Here is a 23,508-nt window from a genome sequence, read left to right as displayed (position 1 = left end):
TTGTCTCTGTATAAGCATATACCCCTGTACCATTAAGGTCTTTCCACCTTTGTATTTGAGCGATGATTTCTCCCACAAAGGTGATGTATGAAGCATTTTTTTTTTTTTACTTTTTATTGAGGTAAAATAGACACATAGGAAAGTCTACACATCATAAATGTATATACAGTGTGATGAATTTTCACAACCTGAACACAGTCACAGCACCCAGCTTCATGGAGAAGCGTTACCAGCGCCCCAGGAGCTCTGCTGGGTGCTCCCTTCCAGTCATGTCCTACCCACCCTTAGAGTAATCACATCCTGACTTGTAACAGTACAGAAGTTGGGGACAGAGTTACTGAGTTTTATACTTTATATAACTGGAATCATTCTCTTTTGCATCTGGCTTTTTTCTTTGAACATTATGTTTTGAAGATTGATTCATTGTTGCATGTAGCACATTCACTTACTGAATACTGTTCCATTGTGAGATTATATCACAATTCACTTATCTATTCTACGTAAGTAATTTATGGACATTTGAGTAATTTCCAGCGTAGAGTTTTCACAAATAGTGTTGTTACGAACATCCTAGTACATGTCTTTTATGGGCATGCATACACATTTCTGCTGGGTATACATAGCTAGGAGTAGAATTCCCTTGACCTAGGAGGTACATATGCTCAACTTTAATAGATACTGCAAAATGGACTTTCAAAATTTTTGTATTAGGCTCAATTTTAATAGTGTTCTTCCATATCAGAAATGTTAGTTTTCTGAAATCCCACATGCACATGTGTGTTGTACTATAGTTATTTATCCAAGCCTTATCTCCTTTCTCGATTGTCAACTCCTTAAGGAGATTGTCTTATTCATCTTTTTATTTCTGAGATTATCTTATTCATGTTTTTATTTCTCAAAGTACTTTGCACAATTCCTTGCATAGAATAGGGTCTAAACTAAATTTTATTTTATTTTATTTTTTTTTGAGACGGAGTCTGGCTCCGTCGCCCAGGCTGGAGTGCAGTGGCGCGATCTTGGCTCACTGTAAGGTCCGCCTCCTGGGTTCACGCCATTCTCCTGCCTCAGCCTCCCAAGTAGCTGGGACTACAGGCGCCCGCCACTACGCCTGGTTAATTTTTTGTATTTTTAGTAGAGATGGGGTTTCACCGTGTTAGCCAGGATGGTCTCGATCTCCTGACCTCATGATCCGCCTGGCTCGGCCTCCCAAAGTGCTGGTATTACAGGCGTGGGCCACCGTACCCAGCTGCTCTAAACTAAATTTTTTATGTTGAATAGATGAGTAAGTGAAAAATTACATGCAGTATTAATATTAGGAATGTTTATAAATTGCAAAAATACAAATGGTATATGCAAAAAACTTCGAGTTCTTAAAGTAAGTGCTAGACAGAATTAATATATTAATATTTGTTCATAGCTTTTCTGAACTTTGTAAGAGAATCTTATATACTTTTATATGTGCGAGTTTAGTACAAAGTTGAATTGTGGATTTTTAACTACTAGACTTAAAGCCTGGCGTTACTCTCATATGGAAGCACGTGAATATTATGTAACAGTGAGCCGCATTTGTTAGCTATGAATTTGGAGAGTAATGAGAGAGTGCAGGTGGGAAAGGTGAGAGGGAATTTGTGTATCAGAGCAGTCATGACAACATTATAACTCTGATTGGGTTGTAGCTTTCATCCTTTCTCCACATTCTTCTAAGGCAAGAAGTAGTGATTTTACCATATCATGGGAAAACCCCATAAGAGTTTTAAGAGCCAAATAGAATTTTAATGGCTTTTAACATTTAGTATTTATGACTTAAAATTGCTGAGTTAAAATATTAAGGGTTTATGGGGATTTTCTCCCTTCATGCTTTTCTCCAAATTCCAAATTTTATTCAGTGAGTGCATATTAGTTGTATCTGTTCGTTTTTCTTTTCTTAAGCATTCCAAATACTCTGGCTTGGAACATATTACTTGCTAAATCAGAAATTTTTTTTTTCTTTCCAACTTTGATTTTAGGTTCAAGGGGCACATGTGCAGGTTTGTGTAACATGGGTAAATTGCGTGTTGTGGGGGTTTGGTGTACAGATTATTTTGTCACCCAGGTAACAAGCACAGTAAAGGTAGTTTTTTGATCCTCACCCTCCACCCTCAAGTAGGCCCTTGTGTCTGTTGTTCCCTTCTTTGTGTCCATGTGTACTCAATGTTTAGCTCCCACTTATAAGTGAGAAATGCAGTATTTGGATTTTTGTTACTGCATTAATTTGCTTAGGATAATGGCCTCCAGCTCCATCCATGTCACTGCAAAGTACATGATCTTGTTCTTAGGGCTGTGTAATGTTCCATGGTGCATATAGACGACAATTTCTTCATCTAGTCCACTGCTGGTAGGCATTTAGGTTGATTCCATGTCTTTGCTGTTGTAAATGGTGCTGTGATGAACACACACGTGCATGTGTCAGTGACTTATATTCCTTCGGGTATATATCTAGTAATAGGTTTGCTGGCTTGAATGGCAGCTCTGTTTTAAGTTCTTTGAGAAATCTCCAAACTGCTTTCTACAGCGGCTGAACTAATTTACATTCCTGCCAGCAGTGCATAAGTGTTCCTTTTTCTGCACAACTTCACCAGCATCTGTTAGTTTTTTACTTTTTAATAATAGCCATTCTAAATCAGAACATATTTTTTAAAATAATTTTTGTTGCAAAAATTGCAACTATGGTGGTCTCTCTTTTATTTCAGTCTTGGCCTGACTACGAGGATATCTATAAAAAAACAATAGAAGTTGGCACATTTTTAGATTTGCCTCGTTTTCCAGACATAACTGAAGATTGCTATCTTCATCCCAACATACTGTGTATGAAATACTTGATGGAAGTCAACCTCCCTGGTAAGTGTGTTTCATATATTGTGGGGACACTTTAACTAGTAGAGTTATAATAAGCAGAGTATAGAATCTTTTCAAATCACAGACTATTAGAACCACCTGAAAAGGTCCATGGTAACATAAAACTTAATGTCAAAATCGTTTCTTAAAATAATTCAGACCTTTTAAAATCATTAAAGGGACAATATTCAGAAATAGAGTTTTCAGAAATAAGAGTTCTGTTTTGGTGTGAGGGATTTATGCTTGAGAGAATATGTTTGATTTTTTTGGTAAGTTTGCTGAGTGCAAGTAAAGTACCAAATGTTTCAGTATATGTTTTTAATGACCTGTCCCCCATCCCAAAACGGCACTTTTTAATTTGCATGAGGCATTATTATTACATAATGAATTCTAATTTTAAAAAAAATCCTAGAAGCTAATCTATGGTAACATTTTTGTTGTTTGATAATATATCCAGTCCATAAAACAAATGGAGATCAAAGTCTGGTCAGATCATATTGAACTCTTTAAGGCAGTGAAACATAGAATGTAAAAAGAGCCTCACTATACCTGGTTTGTAGTATACGAACACACAGGTAACCTCAATGGAATCTGCTGGTGGAATCCAGTCCTGAATTTCTTGTTAGACTAGAAATGTGAGAAATTTTGGACTTATATTCTTAAGAGAGAATACAAACGTGGTGTGACTATACCATTGCTGAAGCAATGTAAAAAATGTGATTGAATGTATTGTTAATAGGAGAGTAAAATACATGTGTTATGTGAAAAAAGCAATATATGAAATTGTATGTACAATAACTATAAATATGAATATAAATATGTAGTAACATGTATATAAATGTAAGTATTGTCATAATTTAAAAATATTTTTTAAAACAGGAACAGAAATAATTTAAATTTTTCAAATGTAACATTTCTAAAGCTAAGGAATATGGCTCTTATTGAGATTCCAGAAATCAGTAATTATTTAAGATTCCAGAATTTGGAAGATCTTATTTCTGCATTTGGACATGTTGTATAGATCAGAATTACTATTTTGGATTTTTTTTTCTTTCTGCTTCTTTGATGGGTCTCTCAAGTGCGGAAAGTTCTTGTATGCTGTGTTATGTTCTAAATCGTGAGTTTATAGAGAGAATACTGGGTTATGGAAGGAATACCAGGGATTATCAAAATATAATTGATGCAGCCTGGTTAATAGCAAGCAAGCGTCTATAACTGATGCAGCCTGGTTAATAGCAAGCAAGCATCTATCTCACATGTTTATTATTGGACAGAGAGGGGATGATAGGTTTTCTGGCTGATATCTATAGTTTAACTGTATTTCTTGCCTAACATTTCCTGTGAGTAAGGAGTAGAAATAAATCCATTATAATATGCAGAGAGACATTATTGTCATTTGATATTTATTAAGTGACTTTTTGGAGGCAGTATTATAATAAATGGAGGTAGAAAAATTTCACTTTTCACAGTCTGTTCAATAGAAATAATTTGAACTATAGAAAAAAATTACACATAAATGTCATTAGTCTCTTTATTTATAATATTAAAAAATCAGAAACAACTTAAATATCCAAAAGAAAGGGAAGGGTTATGTAAACAGTGTTGTGTATGTTCAGTGGAACTTTAGGTATGTAGCTTTTAAAATAATGTTTATGAAGAGTTCATAAAAGCATGGAAAATGTTTATGTTATAATAAAAAGTCAAACAAGCCAAATTACAAAATTATGTATAACATAACCACAGCTACAGAAAATGAAGACATTCATGAAAAGATTAGAAGTAAATATACCAAAATGTTAAAGTGGCTATTTCTACGTTAGGGTAACACATGTTATTTTTTTCTTCTCCTACCTTTATGTATCTTATAAATATCCTATATTGAGTTGTATTACTTATTAGTGGGCACGGGGAGTGCAATAAGCTTTTTCTTTTTTTTTTTGAAGACAAGATCTTGCTCTGTTGACCAGGCTGAAGTGCAGTGGCGTGATCATAGCTTATTACAACCTTGAACTCCTGGGCTCCAGTGATCCTCCCACCTCAGCCTCCTGAGTAACTGAGACTACAGGCACGCACCACCATACCTGGCTAGTTTTTTTATTGTTATTATTTTTAATAGAGACGAGGTCTTGCCATATTCCCCAGGCTGGTCTTGAACCTCCAGGCTCAAGCCATCTTCCTGCCTTGACTTCCCAAAGTGCTGGGATTACAGGCATAAGCCACCAAGCCTGGCCTATTTTTTTTTTTTTTTTAACAAAAAATAGATCTACAAATTAAGTTATGATAGTCCCTATACCTTAGGATGTAGATTCTAAAATGTTTACAGTTGGTTTGCAAACCACCCATACATAAGATTATAAGAGTATTTCCAGAATGTGCCATTTGTAATGACAAATATTGCTCTTGGTAATGCCATCAGTTGTGCGGTGCCATTGATCAAAAAGAAGAGATCTATGTACGTGGTACTTTTACAAAGAGAGGGTTAGGGTTCCCAGAAAGCTAAAAGTGGTTTTAAACATGCTGGGACAATAGCCGCCCCTCCTCAACGCCTTTAAAGGTGACCAGGTAGCCTCTGGGGCTCGGGGAAAGGTTTCGGCAAGTATGTCACACACACCCTGCCTGAGTAAGCGCTGCCCCTTTGATGGCCACGAATGAGCTCAGATGCACTCTCCACCCTCTACTATGGTTCCTCCCATTGTCACCCACGAGCCTGCTGGATAGAGTTTCTGTTGGCGTTCGTGATCATTTATGTAATTTCTGTTTCATGTATGTAATTTCTGAAGTTTCCAAAGTGCCCATATATAAATTCTCTCCTTTGTGAAGGTGGGAGGAGAGGGCAAGCAGGCTTCCCCTTGACAGATAAGGCTTAGGGCGGTTCAGGGACACCCAGCTGGTAGATGGCAGAGTAGATTCCTACAACCCAGTCTTCCGCTTCCAGGGCCTGTGCTCTTCCCACCCTCTGCTCCCTTCCAAGACCCTATACTGTCCTTGCTACCATTCTCATCATTTCTTCCAGTTGCTTTTTTTATTAGTCTATACTTTTGGCATAAGGCGAGCAGTTCAAGATCTTAATTCTTTTTTTTTTTTTTTTTTTTGAGACAAAGTCTCACTCTGTCACCCAGGCTGGAGTGCAGTGGCGTGATCTCCGCTCACTGCAAGCTCCACCTCCCGGGTTCACGCCATTCTCCTGCCTCAGCCTCCAGTGTAGCTGGGACTACAGGTGCCCGCCACCATGCCCGGCTAATTTTTTGTATCTTTAGTAGAGACGGGGTTTCACTGTGTTAGCCAGGAGAGTCTGGATCTCCTGACCTCAGGTGATCTGCCTGCCTTGGCCTCCCAAAGTGCTGGGATTACAGGCATGAGCCACCACGCCTGGCCAAGATATTAATTTTAAAAGGAGAAATATTTCAAGAAATGTCATTTTTTAGAATAATAATACTAATATGGTTTTGATTTTTAAATTATCTGAGAAGAGACTATACCTTCTGCAACCTAATATAGATAATGGTTAAAATTTTAGTGAATGTATTTTAAAATTAATTTTTTCCGTGTTTGAAGTGTACATGTTTGAGTGCAAGAGTCCTATCATTCATTTCTCTAATTTCCTCCATTATATTAATGCACAGTGTCTTGTACCTAGTAGACACTCAGTAAATGCTTGTTGAATTGAGCTTAATTTTCTATCTCCTAATCTTTTTGCATCTGAATAAAGCCCGGGAGTAAATTCAGGTGACACCTGTAAATTGAAATTATCTTAATAGTATAATAGTCCAAATTCTCTGCCTCACAAAGACCTGCACTGTCTGGCCCTGCCAGCCTCTTAACATTCAACACTAAAGCCTTGTTGGACTATTTGCATTTCCTGAAAGCACCATCCCATGTTTGTCATAGCCTGTACCATACTGCATTCTCATTAGGAAAAAGACTTGAGGAAAAGGACTGTATCTGTGTCTTAAGTACCCAGAACACACTAGTTGCTCAATAAATGTTTGTTGGAAGAATAAAAGCCAAGTGAAAACTTGAGCCAAGCTATCAGAATCTGGTAAACATAAAAATACTTTGATGCGATATTTTGAATTATCATTGTTATATGTGTTCTGTTTCTATGTAACAAAGCATTTTTTAATCAGCAAAATTTTTTTACTTAAATGTTTCAAGAAAGAAATTAATTTTGTGTTTTATTTATTCTTTGTCATAAACATGTAATTAGTACGAATTATGTGTGAGTTGTAGCAGTTAGGAAGATAAATAAAACAAGATTGAGTCACCCTCAAGTTTAAGAGGGAAACAGAAAGATAAACCCTTAACTGTGTGCAGTAGAAGGGTACCTGCCAGGACATCTGCTTTAGCACTCAGAAGAGGGCCAGTCACAGGAGGCTGTGGTATCATGTCTATTCTTAGAGGAGGTCACTGGTATAACCAAGTTCTCTAAGATGAGTGAGCTTCAGCCAGGCAGAGCCTGAGATGAGGAATGGGGGAAAGAAACTGGCTTTCTAGGCAAAGGGGCAAAAGTAGCTGTGCAAAGCAGAGAGGCAAGTGAGAATATGGCTTGTTTGGGGGAACTATGGAGATTAGGCTGGGAGCTAAAAGCTTTAGTGAGTTCATAAGAGCAGGGGACTACGATGATTGGGCCACAGGAGAGTAAGACTAGAGAAAGGGAGAGCAGTTATAAGGGTGGCCTAAGGAGCAACAGTGAAGGGAAGAAAGGGGATGGATTGGAAAGCAGTCAGCACTGATCCAAGTGCCTTAGGTGTATTGATTAATTCAGTCTTCACAATAGCTATGAAGCAGGTACTATTCTTATTCCTATTTTAGATAGATTGTTTAAAAACTGAGGCACAGAAAGGTTGTATAACATGTCCACAGTCATAGAGCTTGTAAGTGATGGAGCAGGGACTCTAGTCCAGGCAGTTTGGTTCCGTAGTCTATTCTCAACCATGGTACTATATGCCACATTGAGAGAATGGAATTAACAGGACATGGTGACTGAATGCATGTAGAAGGTTCAGTTCAGTTCCATGCAAGCTCATTATCTCTTATAAAAAATGGCTATCATACTTGAAATTGATTAGAGTAGGGTGTGGTCACAGCTTACATACTTAGATTGGGAAGTACAGAAATTTTTTGTTTAGTTTTCAAAGTCTATTCACTTGAGCATAACCTGAATTTATTCTCATTATAACCCATTTTACAAGTGAAGAAACTGAGGCTAAGTGACTCTGATCCAAGAGTCACAAAGCTAGTGATTGGAAAGCTTAAATATAGGTCCTAGGTTTTCTGGTTCCAAGTCCCACATTATTCAGTCTTGAGTAATAGGTGTAGTCTATGCTGAACATATAATTTCTTTAGGAAAGCAATATATCTAGTTAAACAGTTGTTGAGGGCTTCCAGTGTGCTAGTCAGAATGCCAGCCAGTGCACATACATTGCTAGAGAAGCTTTTGGTCTTATAATATAGGGAGTTAGTTTTAGGTGAGCAAACACTGCTATAGAAACACAGACAAGAGATGTGGATGAAACAACTGGTATGTGGCTGCCAGATGCCAGGATGTGTCCTAGAAATAGTAGATGTTTTAGGAAGTTGGAATAGGGAATGATACGCCGTTTTAAGATTCTACCATTCATTTTTCTATACAGATGCCATGTTTTGATGTTTTCTTCACAAAATGTGTGTCTCTGAGTTCTTGCATAGTGTCGTGTTTTAAGATAAAGGTTATTTTATGGATATATATACATTGGGGATGGTCTAGTTGCCAAATAATTTACTTTACATTTTACTGTTTTGTTCTTCAGATGAAATGCATAGCTTAACTTGCCACGTGGTAAAAATGACTGGAATGGGAGAAGTGGATTTTCTGACATTTGATCCTATAGCTAAAATGGCAAAAACTGTTAAGTACGATGTACAAGCTGTAGCTATCATTGTGGTGGTATTAAAACTGCTCTTTCTATTGGATGACAATTTCGAGTGGTAAGTGTACGTCAATTTTATGACAAGTAACATTTTATGGTGCTGATCTTAGTTTTTTAAGAAACCTTTAAATGTCATGAAGACACTTTAAAAAAGGAGCTAAAGAAAAAATTTGTACTGTATTTACCTAATTATATGTTATCTCAAAAAATGGAGACTCTCAATTGTTACAGAACATTGACCAGTAGTCACAATTATTTCTTACACAGTACTTTGACTCAGCTGGTTGTCAGTTGTTTGATCATGTTTTATACCTGTTATTCTTTAGGTAGCAATGTTCCTCTTTGCTCCACTGATTTCCTAGTTTTAAAGTATCTTCATAAATCTCTATCTATATCCCTTTAGGCTCCTGGCAATATGTGTTCTCAAAGATTATTTTAGAAAGTAAAGGAATCTTAATATGTCACCCCTCCCAGATGCCAACAAAGAGTGACAGTATTTATAGTGTCTCCTCCTCTGTTTCAGTGATTGCTTCTCCATTAAAACATGGTATCAATTTCAAATACTGTTCTATACTTTTCTCTCAGAAGAATTCAGAATTTATCTTTCCAAATACATGACTTCTAAATAAATTGATTTGTTTATTGTTATCTCCAGGTCTTTGTCTAATCTTGCTGAAAAGCATAATGAAAAGAACAAAAAAGGTATTTTAATTTTTTATCATTCAAATTCAAAGTGGTTATAGATGATAGATTAAAAGATGGAATAAATGTAGGCAAACAACTTTGAAAAATACACATATACACATAAACAAACACATGTATACAAATTGTATATTGTACCAGCATTGTTTTTTCATATAATTACCTACTTGTATCTCTAGGGTACTAAAAAATATCAGTGAGTCCGTATTATATGTAAGACCAGGCTGTTTTGTATTCCCAACTTCTACTCACCAGCCATGCTAGATCATGAATTTACAGGCAGCTTTGTGACCATCCTGTCTATTCTGATGCTTTCGGCCTTTGCTCTTGTTGGTCCCTCTATCTGAAATGCTCTTTCCTTCTTACCCCAACTCCTGTTCAGTCCCTGGCAAATGCCTCTTTATTCTTGAAGATGCAGCATAAACACCACTCTTCTGTCTGGTCTTCACACCTATCCACTTCACAATGCTTCACCTCTTCCCAAATCAGAACTAATAACTCCTGCCACAGTCACTCTTGTTCAGACTTCTGCTAGATGTTTAGTGCCTTGAGGTCTAACTAATGGCCTAAGTACCTCTGTCCCTATTAGATTGCCAATATTTGTAAAGTGCTTAGAAGAGTATCTGGCATCTAGTAAGTACTTTATAAGTGATAGACAGATAGACAAGTGAAGTGTGAGCTTCTGGAGGGAGGGATCATATCTTTTTTTTTTTCTTTTAATGTGTCTTTAGTGCCCAACATAGTGACTAGCCTAAGAGCAACTCAGTGAAGTGTGGTGAATATGTGAATTATTAAATTCAATTCCAGTTTCTTAATGTTCTCATTAGGATTTATGTTCATTGGTTTTAGAGGCTTGAATTTATTGGAAGCAATCAGTTTGTGTGTTCTTTCCAGAATATGTGCAAAATAAAATACTACTTTCTGTATATTGCTCATGTTGACTTCTACGTAGAGTGAAAGGTTGAACTAGCTGTCTTCTAATATCCCCTCTAATGCTAAAAGGTGATAATTTACTACGTAGACATGTAGAATAAACAGAGTGCTTTGACCTGTCTCCCTGTAAGCCTCAAAATAAATCCATGCTGTCAGCAGGACAAAGATCACTGTCATTTCTCTCTGCTCTGTCTGCTAATCACCATCCCCTGCCCCCAGCATTATTGATGGGGAGATTGAGGTTTAGAAAAGTTGTGATTTACTCCAGGTCAAAGAACCATGAGTTCTATTGATTACTATAGTCTTCCTCTATCCTTATAATTCTTTCGGTAGTTTCCTCTCCTCTGTGGCTGTATGGTCTACAAGGTCATATTGGATTAAACAATTATCATATTGACCAGCTGAAAAGATTTTTAGTTAGGCATGGAAAGAGACTGCCTTCACCAGAGAATATGGAGAATAATCCCTATATGGAGTGAAAGAGTGAGGAGTGAGTTTTTATACTTTACTGCATTCAGTTCTGTTGTCTCTCTAATGTCTACATCTTGATCACACACTCACACCAACTGTCCAATGCAGTCCACTTTCTTACTTGTCTCTAGATTCTTTGAATTAAGATTATGAAGAATGGGAATAGGAGCTGGTGAAACTGGAAGTCTGGGTTCAGCTACTATAGTATCATTTTACACATTTATCCATCATTTGTTCCTTTATACATGTATTCATCATATTGGAACACCACCGTGTGCCAGGCACTGTGCTGGGTGTTGGGTTTGAGAGGAGGAGCAGGCCTTCTTTGTAGTGGGAAACAAAATATGTGTTCTGTTCTCAAGGAGGTAATAGTCAAGTCTAGGAGAAGCAGACATGTAAAAAGATGATTTCAGTATAATTTAGTTGGGGCTGCAATATAGGTAGGATCTTAGAGGAGGGATTGACAGATTCCTCAGGAGAGTCCTGTTAGAGTAGAGAGACAATGACTCCATCCATAGATTCCAAGAGCTAGTATATAAATGTTTAGCTATGTCAATTAATGAAAACTCAAATGAACAATGTATATTATTATAGTGTGGTTTATTTCGTTAATAATCTTGGATTTTATTTCTTTCAGATAAGCCATGGTTTGATTTCAGAAAGTGGTACCAAATTATGAAGAAAGCTTTTGATGAGAAAAAACAAAAATGGGAAGAAGCAAGGGCCAAGTATGTTCTCTTTCCTGGTTTAGATGCACCTGCTTTACTTCTGTGTCTGTTACTTTACATTTGAAAGCTGAAGCTTCATCAGTATACGCTGGTCTGCATTGTGACTTTTTTTTCTGGAAATATTAGCCCGACACTCTAATTAACTTTTCTCTTTTTTATATTACTATTAATCAAAGTTTAGATTTGATGTGTATTTCACCAGTGTTTTTATTAATGTCCTCTTTCTGTTCCATGATCCAATGCAGGATACCACAGTATACTTTTTATAATTTAACTTTTTATAATTTGCATGAGACTTGCCTATATTTCTAATACTCCTCCCTCTTTCCCTTTCTCAAATTTAGTCATTTCTCATCTATGCTTCCCAATATTAAAAAGATTACAGATGTTACCTTGCAACATATGTAATTGGAATGTTCCCCCAAAATAAAGGTCCCTGTGAAAATTAAAACAAAGGAAAGCAGATAGCAAGTCCATTTGATTCAGCCAGTGTCACTGCCTTTCTTTGAACTGTCATTCTGATGTGGGCTCATTGTGGTAGAGTAGAGAGAGCATAAGCAGCGCTAGGTTTGAATCCTGTCTGCATTACAAGCTAGCTGTGTGCCCATGGGCCAGTTACTTAACCTTTTGTTGAGTCTGAGTCTCTTTGAGGCTTTGAAGAAAAAGGTGACATCTCTGTATTTAATGTAAATTTACAGTAATACTAATTCGACTCAGTAATTTTATATCCTTTGAGAAAAATCAAGGTTCCCCAAATTAGTTGAAATGAGAATTTGTTCAGCTCCTATTTCTTCATCAGTAAAGTAGACATAATAATGCCCACTTATATACTGTAATTAAGACCCAATTTTCCAGTATGAGAGTAGAACTAGATTATTTTTCCTCTAAATTTCAGAGGGCTTTTAAATAGAAAAACAGATTCTTGGGGTGGAAAAGGCACTGTGGAGATGATCCTTTCCAAAGCAGGGAAGTGTGACAGGTTCCCTCTCAGTAGGCAGGATTGATGCACAGTGAAGAAGAGGGGTGGAGGTGAATTTATCCCAACAGCCCATGGATTCCCAGGAAACCAGGCCCCCCTCCTCCTCATCAGAGAAGGAGTGGCTCTTCAGTCAGTGGCTCTCAGTGGGCACAAGAATAGCAGCAGGAATAAGAGTTTGTTATGTGTCTTAGGTCATCTTGGAGAATCAGCCTTCCTTTCTGTGGTGCTAGCTGGGGTTAGTCCTGACGGATCCTGAGGACTGGGTGCCTAGGGGCCATTCCACCCTGGTGTCTCAGTGGTGACAGGGCTTTCCTTACCCCAAGCCAGACACCAGCCTACACTTTAAACATAGCTCTTGGAGGCCCAGTTCGTTATTGCAGTGTTATATCAGTTGCACATTTAAGACTTACTGGCTTTTAGCTACTTTAGGGAATAATTTATCGGCCAAAGAAAGTAAGTCTGGTTATAAAATGGCACTTTCCAGGGAGGTACCGGGCCCCAAGGTGGAGGCTGTCGAGGGGACCCCTTTCCAAGGTCCTTCTTCCTAGAGTATGTGCTGAGAGCTGACACACACGTGCAATGTGAGTCACTGCTGAGTAATATGCGAAGCACTACCAACTGCTGCTCAGGCACAGAGCTCCGGTGCGTGATGGTCACCTGTCGGTTTCACCCTTCCCCACCCCCATGTTGACATAAATTTCTAATTTTTCTCTGTTTCTCTGAATGTTATCATCCATGTTATCAGATGAAAATTATTAAAACATTTTCTATATCTGAGCATGGGTTCCTATGCATGAGATTATGAAAACCACTAATAAACAGTAGTTGAAAACCTAAAACAGCATAAGGGGCTACTTTGATGACTTCTAGCTGTTATAGAAGATGTTGAGAAGAACATGGAGAAAAATTAAGCCTGTGCAGAAAATCTCTATGCCCTAATTGGTGTATAGTGATATCTCATTGTGGTTTTGAGTTCACTGCTAATTTTTGCCTTCCCTTTTGGTTTAGGCAGAAATTTCTTAGATGTGACACCAAAAGCATGATCTGTAAAAGAAAAACAATTGGTAAATTGGACTTCATCAGAAGTAAGAACCTCTGCTCCACAAAAGAACTTAAAAGAATAAGAAGCTACAGACTAGACGAAATTAAATGCAAATCACATATCTGTTAAAAGATTTGTATCTAGAGTATATAAAGAATTCTTAGGCAATAAGAAAAAAACTCCATTTTTTTAAATGGCAAAATATTTGAAAAGACGTTTTACCAAAGATGGTATCAAGATGACATGTGAAAAGATGTTTAACATCATTAATAGGGAAATGCAAATTAAAACGACAATGACATATCATTATATACCAATTAGAATGGTTCAAAACAAAACAAAAACAAAAACTGATCATTCCAAGTGTGGGAATTCAAAATGGTACAGCTATTTTGAAAAGTTGGCAGTTTCTCAAAGTTAAACATACATTTATTATGTTATCCAGTGTTTTTCACTCCTAGATATTTACCCTAGTGAAATGAAAACGAGCTCACACAAAAATCTGCATAGGAATATTTCTAATGGTTTCATTCATAATTGCCAAAAACTGGCAACAAACCACATGTTCTTCAACTGGTAACTGGCTAAACTGTTATATCCGTACAGTGGAATACCATTTAGCAGTACAGACTTATGATGCATCCAGCAATATGAGTGAATCTTAAGTGCATTGTGCTACGTGAAAGACTCAAAAGGTTACTTATGCTTTGATTCCATTTATATGACATTCTGGAAAAGGCTAAACTGTAGGGACAGAAAAACAGACCCGTAGTTGCCTGAGATCAAGGGCTGACTGTCAAGGGATGTGGGAGATATTTTGGAGTGATGGAACTGTTCTGCATAGTAATTGTGGTGAGTACACACATGCAACTGTATGTGTTTGTCAGTGCTAGCAGAACTACACTAAAAAGAGTAAATTTTACTGAATGTAAATTATACCTTAATTTTTAAAAATGAGAAAACATATGCAGACAGACAAGAGAGAAGTATATGGATAACATCTAGCTGGAAAACATGGTTTGTGATGTGTCTCTTTTTGTAGTTTTATGTAATGAGAAAAGGCAGGCAAGGTAAAGTCAATTTTGGAAGAAGCTTTCATTTCAGGTATCTAAACACTTAGAGTATTTTTATTTTAGATCACCTTTCCCATTCTTGGGGCATATCACCCCAAGGACATCATAATGCTTTCTTGATCTGTGGCATGATTGCCACTTGCATAGGCATTTACTGTAAACATATAAGAAACTTCTGTTTAGATTAGGTATTCACAAGGAATGTTTAACAGTGAGCGTGCCCAGGGATTGGGATTAGACTGTTTAGGGAACTTCTTTATCCTTTGAGATTTTATTATTTAAGAAAATTAATAGCAAAAAAATATATTTTAAAGAATCGCTAACTCATTTACCATAACATTAAATGACAAACTCTCTGATATATTTTAAATATTGTATGGTTCACTAAAGTTTAGTTTCACATGATTTTCAGGAAACTATCTCCTGTATAACATTAATTACATCTCTACTGCTACCTAATGATTAGAAAAATTTCCTGGTTTTTTTTTTTTTTTTTTTTTTTTTTGAGATGGATTTTCACTCTTGTTGCCCAGGCTGGAGTGCTGGAGTGCAATGACACGATCTCGGCTCACCGCAACTTCCGCCTCCCAGGTTCAAGCAGTTCTTCTGCCTCAGCCTCCCAAGTAGCTGAGATTACAGGCATGTGCCACCATGCCTGGCTAATTTTGTATTTACTAAAGAGACGGGGTTTCTCCATGTTGGTCAGGCTGGTCTCAAACTCGCAACCTCAGGTGATCCTCCCACCTCAGCCTCCCAAAGTGCTGGGATTACAGGCATGAGCCACCGTGCCTGACTCCTTTCTGTTCTTAACATTTAATATCATTGCAGAAATTCAAAAGAAAAAGTCAACATCTGTTTTATGTATAGTCATGATTTTACTGACTTGATCAAGTATTTTTTAAAATTCTTGAAAACATCAGTTCTTAAATTGGTTAAAATTATTATTTGCTAAATGATATTACTAAAATATTGTTAAAAATGTGTGCTTTTATATATGTATTACTTCCTAGTATTAAAAATAAATGGTGAGAAAGTATTGTAGATACTACAGATTTTAAAAATATTTGTATTTCTGGCTTCCTGTTTTTAATCTGTTTTTCTGGAAAGTTCACAGATATTTCTTGAGTATCTACTAGCCAGGCACTTTGTCAAGTACTAAATAATAATTCTAATTATTGTATAGGATTTAAAGAACCGATACATACATTATCTTATTCCTCAGAATAACCCTGTGAAAGTAGAGGATAAGTTTAGAGATGCTAAATTCATTTTTTTGTTCATTTATTCACCCAATTATTCTTCAACAAATGTTTAAATGAGTTCCTACTATCCACCACTCCCTGATAACAGTAGGGGCATAAGGATGGCTGAGACAGTCTCTGCCTTTGAGAACCTCCATAATTTGTCATTCAAGGTCACACCACTAGAAAGTGATGGAGCCAGGTCTTCTGATTCAGTACTCTTTCTTGTTGCCACAGTGTCTTTCAAAATAAGGAAATGGCCTGGGATCAAGAAGAAGGTGGATTTTTTAAATTATTATAAGTTATGAAAGTCCTCTGCTCTAGGGAACACAGAAATAATGAAAATGAGACTAAGAATGAACATTGTTGTCTCTGTTCCAGAGCAGCAGTGTCTGCTTGGCAAAGTTTAGCAACAGCCACTAGAACCAGAAATAGAACATGTCACTTCCTTTTGGAGTCTGGAACTGATCACCCTAATCTGCAGGAACCTTAGATGGCTCTTAGTGTTTGTCCTGGAGGGAACCCCAAGAGCCAGAGCAATCCAGGATCCCCATTTTACAGTGGAAACTGCCTGGCCGCCCTTCCCTTGGCAAGAATAGGCTGAGTCAGGACAGGGACTACTGGGACTGTGTCATCCTGGAATCCAGTCTTTTCCTCTCCTTTACACCAGGAATAGAATAGATTTCCTGGCATCAGGTGCCAGAGAGACGCATTTACTGTTCACTCTGTGTAAGTTATCAGAATCAGAAGTACTACTAACAACTCTCAGCAAAAAGGCATTGGGATAAAGGCAATGGGGAACAGTTGTTTCTGAGGTGGCTTCACTTTATGAGAATGAGGAGCAAGGGAAATTTATGGTGAAGGAAACCGTTTCTATGTTTTTTGTATAATTAGTAGCTTCTTCAAGATGTCACAGCATCTGGGTGGCTTTTGAGAGGAGCACACCATTCTCTTGGCCTGGGCTCTCAGTCAGTGGTTCCTTCTAGGGCCTAAGTTCAATAGACAATATAGACATGTGCCAATAGGCCATTCTAAGCCAGAACTATAACGAAATATCAGAAATCTCAGATAGTGCTTCAGACAATGTGTTTATGTCCGTTTCATCTCCATCCTGCTCCAGCTGTTTCTTTACCTTGTACAGGTACCTGTGGAAAAGTGAAAAGCCACTCTACTACTCGTTTATCGACAAACCAGTAGCATATAAAAAAAGAGGTAAGTCAAATTTTGTCTTGTTAATACCAAGTAGCAACACAGTTGTGGAAAAGTTAAATATCTGGACTTGAAATGTTGAATGTTTAAGTTTTTTACTTTTTTTAAACAAATGTTCCAGGGCACGTGTACATCCAAAGGAGCATCATGCTCTGCAAGAAATCTCTGCAGGAATCTACTTCAGGAACATGCCGTTCTTCAAAACAGAGCCTCAGTTCCTGCCAAAATCTAAAATCCTAAATCATTATGATTTTGGGAATTCTTTGCTTATAGAATTCCTTTTAGACTGTACATTCTTTTTGAAGTAGGGTTTCCCCCACGCACCTCTTCCAGTTTCATTTTCCCTTAACGTTATCCTGTTACATTACCATGGTACATCTGCCAAAACTAAGGAACCAATATTGGTACATTCCTATCAAGTAAATTCCAGGCTTTATTTGTGATTTAACATTACTTATTTTGTTTCCTTTTTTTCTCCATTTCCAGAAATGGTGGTGAATCTACAGAAACAATTTAGCACACTGGTTGATTCAACAGCAACTGCTGGAAAAAAAAGCCCTTCAAGTTTTCAGTTCAACTGGACTGAAGAAGACACTGATAGAACGTGTTTCCATGGACACAGCCTTCAGGGAGTCCTGAAAGAGAAAGGCCAATCACTGCTAACTAAGAATTCATTATATTGGCTTAGTACACAGAAATTCTGCAGATGGTAATCAGTGCTTTTAGAAAAAGTCACATATAATTGAAGTAGTTGACTGTATAAGAGCCAGATAGGTTTTTTGTTGGAATTAGAAGCTGGTGAGCTTAAAGTCACGAAAATCAGAATTATACATTGAGTTTTGTGTAAGAGTTCTAGGAAAGCTGGTAAAAATCAAGAAAGAGGATACAGGGCAATTAGCACAAACTATCCCCTCTACCTAAATTAACCTGCAGTGTGGCAGGCAAGCAATAGAAGTGGCTGTAAATGCTGATCAGGAGAATGTGCTGTATTTTTTAGTACATATCACTTCTCTGAGTCAGTTACCTTTATCATGTCTTTCTGCCTCTTAATACTTCCTTAAGTATTTCCTAAAAATAAGGATATTCTCTTAAGTGACCACAGTACAGTTATCAAACTCAGGAAACTTAATATTGATACGATACCTTTATCTCACCCACAGTCCATATTCCAGTTTACTCATTAAACCCCCAGTGTCCTTTTATAGCAGGATCAAGTTCAGGAGTAGGTATGGCATTGATTGATTTTATCTCTTCGGTCTCCTTTAATCTGATTGTCCCTCAGCCTTTCTTTGTCTTTCATGACATTGGCCTGTATTTTTTAGAAATGTCAGTGATGTTATACAATGTTTCTGAGTATGGTTGTGATGGTTCCTCATGTTTAGATTCAGGGTCTGCATCCCTGGCCAAAACAAGTGCTGTGTCCTCCTCAGGGTATCATTTCTCAGGGTATGGCATCTGGAGACTAGGGGTCCATTTGCCCCTCAGGTGTTAATAGTGATCACCCAGTCAAGGTGCTGTGTGGTTTTTCCACAGTGTAGTTACTATGTTTCCCCTTACAACTAATAAAAAATCTGCAGGGAGATACTTGGCTAGTGAAATACTCTCATCTTCATTCAACTTTGTCCCCTTGATTTCATGTTTTATGTTCTGTCCTCATATCTGTCGAATGTGGACATGTGAAGTCTAGAAAACAACACGCGCTTTTATGGTTATTGGGTCTGGATAAAGTAGGACTAAAGATGGGAAGCTGCATTGAGGAGAGGAATCTGTGTAGGACATAGTGGAAAACTTGTATGTCTAAATAGTAAGACACAGGCTTTTGACTTCATCAGGTTTAATTAATGATCGGCTCTGTGGCATACTGGCTCTTAGACTTCCGGCTTAGTAATAGGCTGCCTTCTTATTTTTGCTTTATTTTTTCAGAAGAGTTATATATTCCCTCTAAACGGTAGATAATGGAATAATACAGTGTAAATTCTTGTTTAAGTAATTTATGAGGTCTTGCTGTGTCGCCCAGGCTGGAGTACAGTGGCACGATAATGGCTCACTGCAGCCTCAACTTCCTAGGCTCAAGCAGTCCTCCCACCTCAGCCTTCCAAGTAGCTGGAACTACAGGTGTGCACCACCATACCCAGCTAATTTTTTATTTTTTGCAGAGATGAGGGTCTCCCTATGCTGCCCAGGTTCATCTCAAATGCCTGAACTCAAGCAGTCCTCCTGCCCCATCCTCCCAAAGTGCTGGGATTACAGGTGTGAGCCACTGCGCCCAGCCATCTATTTTCATATGACTCAGAAAATTTCCTCAGGCAGTAGGTAGTGAAGAACATATTACTCCCCAGAGCACATTCGTTTTTCTTTAATTGTACTGAAAATCAACTCCAAAAGTATTTTTTGAGTACTTGAGAAAAATAAGTCATTATCCTAAGTCCTAGATAGATACAAAGGTAACTCAGGAAGTTTGTTTTCCAAGTCCACTTGAAGAGAAGATTTTTTTAATAAGAGTATATTTTCCCCACTTTCCTTCTGTAGTGTCTTAATAGCTGTAGAGAGGAGTATATGGATTAAAAATTACAGAGATAATCGGTGGGGTATATAGGTGTTTACTATAAAATTCTTTCAACTTTGCTGTATGATTGAAATTTTTTATAACAAAGTTTAAGGAGAAAAACTAAAGAGATTCAGGCTATGCCATAAAGTTTTTTCCTCCTTGCCTATTTTAAGTTTTAGTTCCGTTGTATATAATAATAGTGAAAAGGCCATTCAATAAATAGTTCTGTGACTTTGAAGTTACTTTATCTTTCAGTGTCTTCCTGTTAAAAATAAAAAGACTAGACTAATATTCCCTCACTAAAGTTCTCAGTAATTAACGTGTGAAAAATAAAAACATAAAGGCTTTTCTCATTGTGACTATATTTAAAGTAATCTCATCCCCATATTGACATAGAAATTGCCCAAGAGGGAATTTTCTAGTAGCTAAGAGGACTTGCTGTAGAATCATAGAATTGGGCTGTTTCTATCCTAAGTCTGCCACTTGCTAATTGTAGGAAGGTTACTCACTTCTCTACAGCTGTGCTGACCCAGTTGTAAATGTGGGGATAATACTGATCTTTTCATCTTCTCAAAACCTTCAGTGGCTCCCATCTCATTGAAAGGAAGACCCAGAAAACATTGTGGAGCCAACACGGCCCTCTTGACCTTCCCTCTGCTGTCCTCTGACCTCCCTGCTGTCTCCCTCTGTTCCGAGTGACCTCCCAGCTGCTCCTTGAATTTACCAGACACTCCTCACATGGGCCTTTGTACCTGCTGTGCCTCCTGCCTAGAATGCTCTTTCCCCCATGTATCCTCATGGGCTCACTTCTTTCAGGTTTTTGCTCAAATTTCACTTCCTTGGAGAGATTTTTCTTAGCCCTCCTGCCTAAAATAGCTCCAATCATTCCCCCAACACCCCTCATTATTCTCTGTCCCCTGGCCTATTTCATTTTTCTTTGTAGTTTTCGTCACTATTTAATAGAATATATTATTATATATTTATTTTGCTTATTCATCCATCTCCCCACACTAGAATGTAAGGGCCTTGAGAATGTAAGGACTACTAGAATGTAAGGACTCTGTTTTATTTAATGAAAAATCCCAGCGGCTAGACCAGGGCCTAGCACAGACTAGGTGCCCACCAAGTATTTATTGAATGAATGAATGGAAAATAGGGCCTGCCCCAAGTTCTTGTGAGAATTGAATGAGGTATTTGATGTGTGTCACACAGTAAGTACTCAATCAAACATAAGTATGACCATTATTATTTTAAACAAAGCTAATTTTCTGTTAATGAATGTTATTTCCTGGTCTGGGCTTGGTGGCTCCACCTGTAATCCTAGCACTTAGGGAGGCTGAGGCAGGTGGATCACTTGAGGCCAGGAGTTCGAGACCAACCTAGCCAACATGGCAAAACCCTGCCTCTACTAAAAATACAAAATTAGCCAGGTGTGGTGGTGCACGTCTATAATCTACTCGGGAGGCTGAGGCATGAGAATCACTTGAACCCAGGAGGCATTGGTTGCAGTGAGCTGAGAGCGCACCACTGCACTCTAGCCTGGGTGACAGAGCAAGACTCCATCTCAAAAAAAAAAAAAAAAAATTTATTTCTTAAGTTGGTATCAATCAAAGATCATTGAACTGTAGAAAATCCAGTGGGAGATGACAAAATGAAGTTGTCTATATTAAGATTTGCTGCTTTAAAAAAAAAGTTGAGCTGCATCTACAGTGATTAAAGAGTGGCACTGTTGGCCGGGCATGGTGGCTCACACCTGTAATCCTAGCACTTTGGGAGGCCAAGGCGGGCAGATCACCTGAGGTCTGGAGTTCGAGACCAGCCTGATCAACATGGAGAAACCCCCGTCTCTACTAAAAATACAAAATTAGCCAGAGATGTGGTGCATGCCTGTAATCCCAGCTACTTGGTAGGCTGAGGCAGGAGAATCACTTGAACCCAGGAGGTGGAGGTTGCAGTGAGCCGAGATCACGCCATTACACTGCAGCCTGGGCAACAAGAGCGAAACTCTGTCTCCAAAAAAAAAAAAAAAAAAAATTGATTTAAGAGTGGCACTGCTTAATAGCAGCCACAGGGAAAGGCCAGAACCCCAACCCAGGGTCAGCTCCATGTCTGAGGTAATCGATTCCTTTGCATTGGTCATGTCAATGATTTTCAGATTTTATCCTGAAGAGGAGAAAGAGTTGTAGTCCCCAGTGAAGAGTGCTTGCCCACAACTCCAAGTGAAGACATGGTGTGCCACGCCCTGCCTCCTCCAGCTGCAGAGTTGGTCCTGAGCAGCTTATGTCATGATCCGTACCTTTGTGCTTTTTCACAGGGCATAAGGGTGGATTGTGGATTATCTCAGATTTAGTACTGCAGTATAATGCAGGGAGTTATACATAGAGCTTAGTATAGTCTGCGATGAAACTGCTGAGGTTTTTTTCTCTGCATGAAGTATAAAACTAAATTGTAACTGTATGAAGTTTCAGTGATACCATGACTTTAGGCACCAAACTTATCTGTCAACCTTACCTGTTCTTGACCAGAGCCTAGAACTGCAGAGGAAGCAAAAAAGACTTCAGCTGGGCCGTAAAAATGCCACAGAGACCGTGACTAAAACTCAGCCTTTTTTCTCAGAGAGCCCTTTAGCCCCTCGCTCAGAACCCCTGACTCTGCCCTTAGGCTGAGTTGTCTGATTTCCAAACTCCTCATCATCAAAGAAACAAAAGGAGAGGTCCGAGAAGCACTCTGCTGATAGAAATCTTGATGGCAAACATAAATGACACCCTTTGACAACAATAGGAGAGCCAGCATCAGAATCCAAAGCAGACAGAGCTCCAGTCGCAGAGCCTGAAGTTCATGGCTCCATGCCACTAAATAAGGGGACCACATCCCTGCTTCAGCACAGCACATGTCCCAAGACGCTGTGTGGCTTCGTGGTGGGTTTTATTAGCATGTTTTCTAATGTTCCTACAATAAAAACAGGCAACTGTAATAATATCATTGTAAAGGCTAAAATATGCTGAATATGCTCTAAGACAACCATTGAAAATGGTTACAATGAAAAGTGATGCTTATAAGAGCAAATATTTAGCTATGTAGAGAATTTTGTTAGGCAGAAGGACTCATTTCTGAGGGTTCAGAAGAAACAAAACATTTGCTGTAAAACTGAAAACACTCAGAGCTTGGGAACTAAGCAGAGAAAGGCCACAAGAGTACTTCAGGTATGGGAGGCTGTTTATTCTTCCTAGCTGAGGCAGAGTTAACAATTTCAATGAATTGAAATGCCCTTACTATTCCTCCAATTGTTATAACAGTTGGCTAGGTCAGAAGACCTGACTTCTTGTAGGTGGTGGCCGTGACCTCCCTGGGAGTTCCACAGATGAGGCAGAGCAGTGGTCTTTAGTTGCATTCCACAGGAAATGGAAGTGCTTTGGCTGCCCCACAAAAATGTGGTTTTAATTTTTAAAAAATTATTTTTAACTATTTTTTTAAACTATAGTGAAAAAACAGTACTCAGGCCGGGCAGGGTGGCTCAAACCTATAATCCTAGCACTTTGGGAGGCCGAGGCGGGCGGATTATGAGGTCAGGAGATCAAGACCATCCTGGCCAACATGGTGAAACCCCGTCTCTACTAAAATACAAAAAATTAGCCGGGCGTGGTGGTGCATGCCTGTAGTCCCAGCTACTCAGGAGGCTGAGGCAGGGCAATCACTTGAACTCGGGAGTTGGAGGTTGTTGTCAGCCGAGATTGCAGCACTGCACTCCAGCCTGGTGACAGAACGAGACTCAGTCTCAAAAAAAAGGACTCAAATATGT

General features: G+C 38.3%; 1 protein-coding gene across 6 annotated transcripts in view; it reads left to right on the top strand.

The window, feature by feature from the left end:
• TAF1B (TATA-box binding protein associated factor, RNA polymerase I subunit B) overlaps positions 1 to 23,508 on the top strand; it is a 94,428-nt gene that overhangs the window by 58,656 nt on the left and 12,264 nt on the right. For all 6 annotated transcript variants that reach the window (XM_002812302.6, XM_009237546.4, XM_024242651.3 and 3 more), the window contains 6 exons: positions 2,730 to 2,877; positions 8,664 to 8,841; positions 9,439 to 9,485; positions 11,527 to 11,617; positions 17,094 to 17,164; positions 17,648 to 17,870. In XM_002812302.6, the coding sequence (XP_002812348.3) occupies positions 2,730 to 2,877; positions 8,664 to 8,841; positions 9,439 to 9,485; positions 11,527 to 11,617; positions 17,094 to 17,164; positions 17,648 to 17,870 (758 nt within the window). The remainder of the gene's footprint in view (positions 1 to 2,729; positions 2,878 to 8,663; positions 8,842 to 9,438; positions 9,486 to 11,526; positions 11,618 to 17,093; positions 17,165 to 17,647; positions 17,871 to 23,508) is intronic.

This window comes from Pongo abelii, chromosome 12, assembly GCF_028885655.2.
Source record: "Pongo abelii isolate AG06213 chromosome 12, NHGRI_mPonAbe1-v2.0_pri, whole genome shotgun sequence".
Classification (NCBI taxonomy): Eukaryota; Metazoa; Chordata; class Mammalia; order Primates; family Hominidae; genus Pongo; species Pongo abelii.
This window is presented reverse-complemented; position numbering and strand designations above follow the sequence as displayed.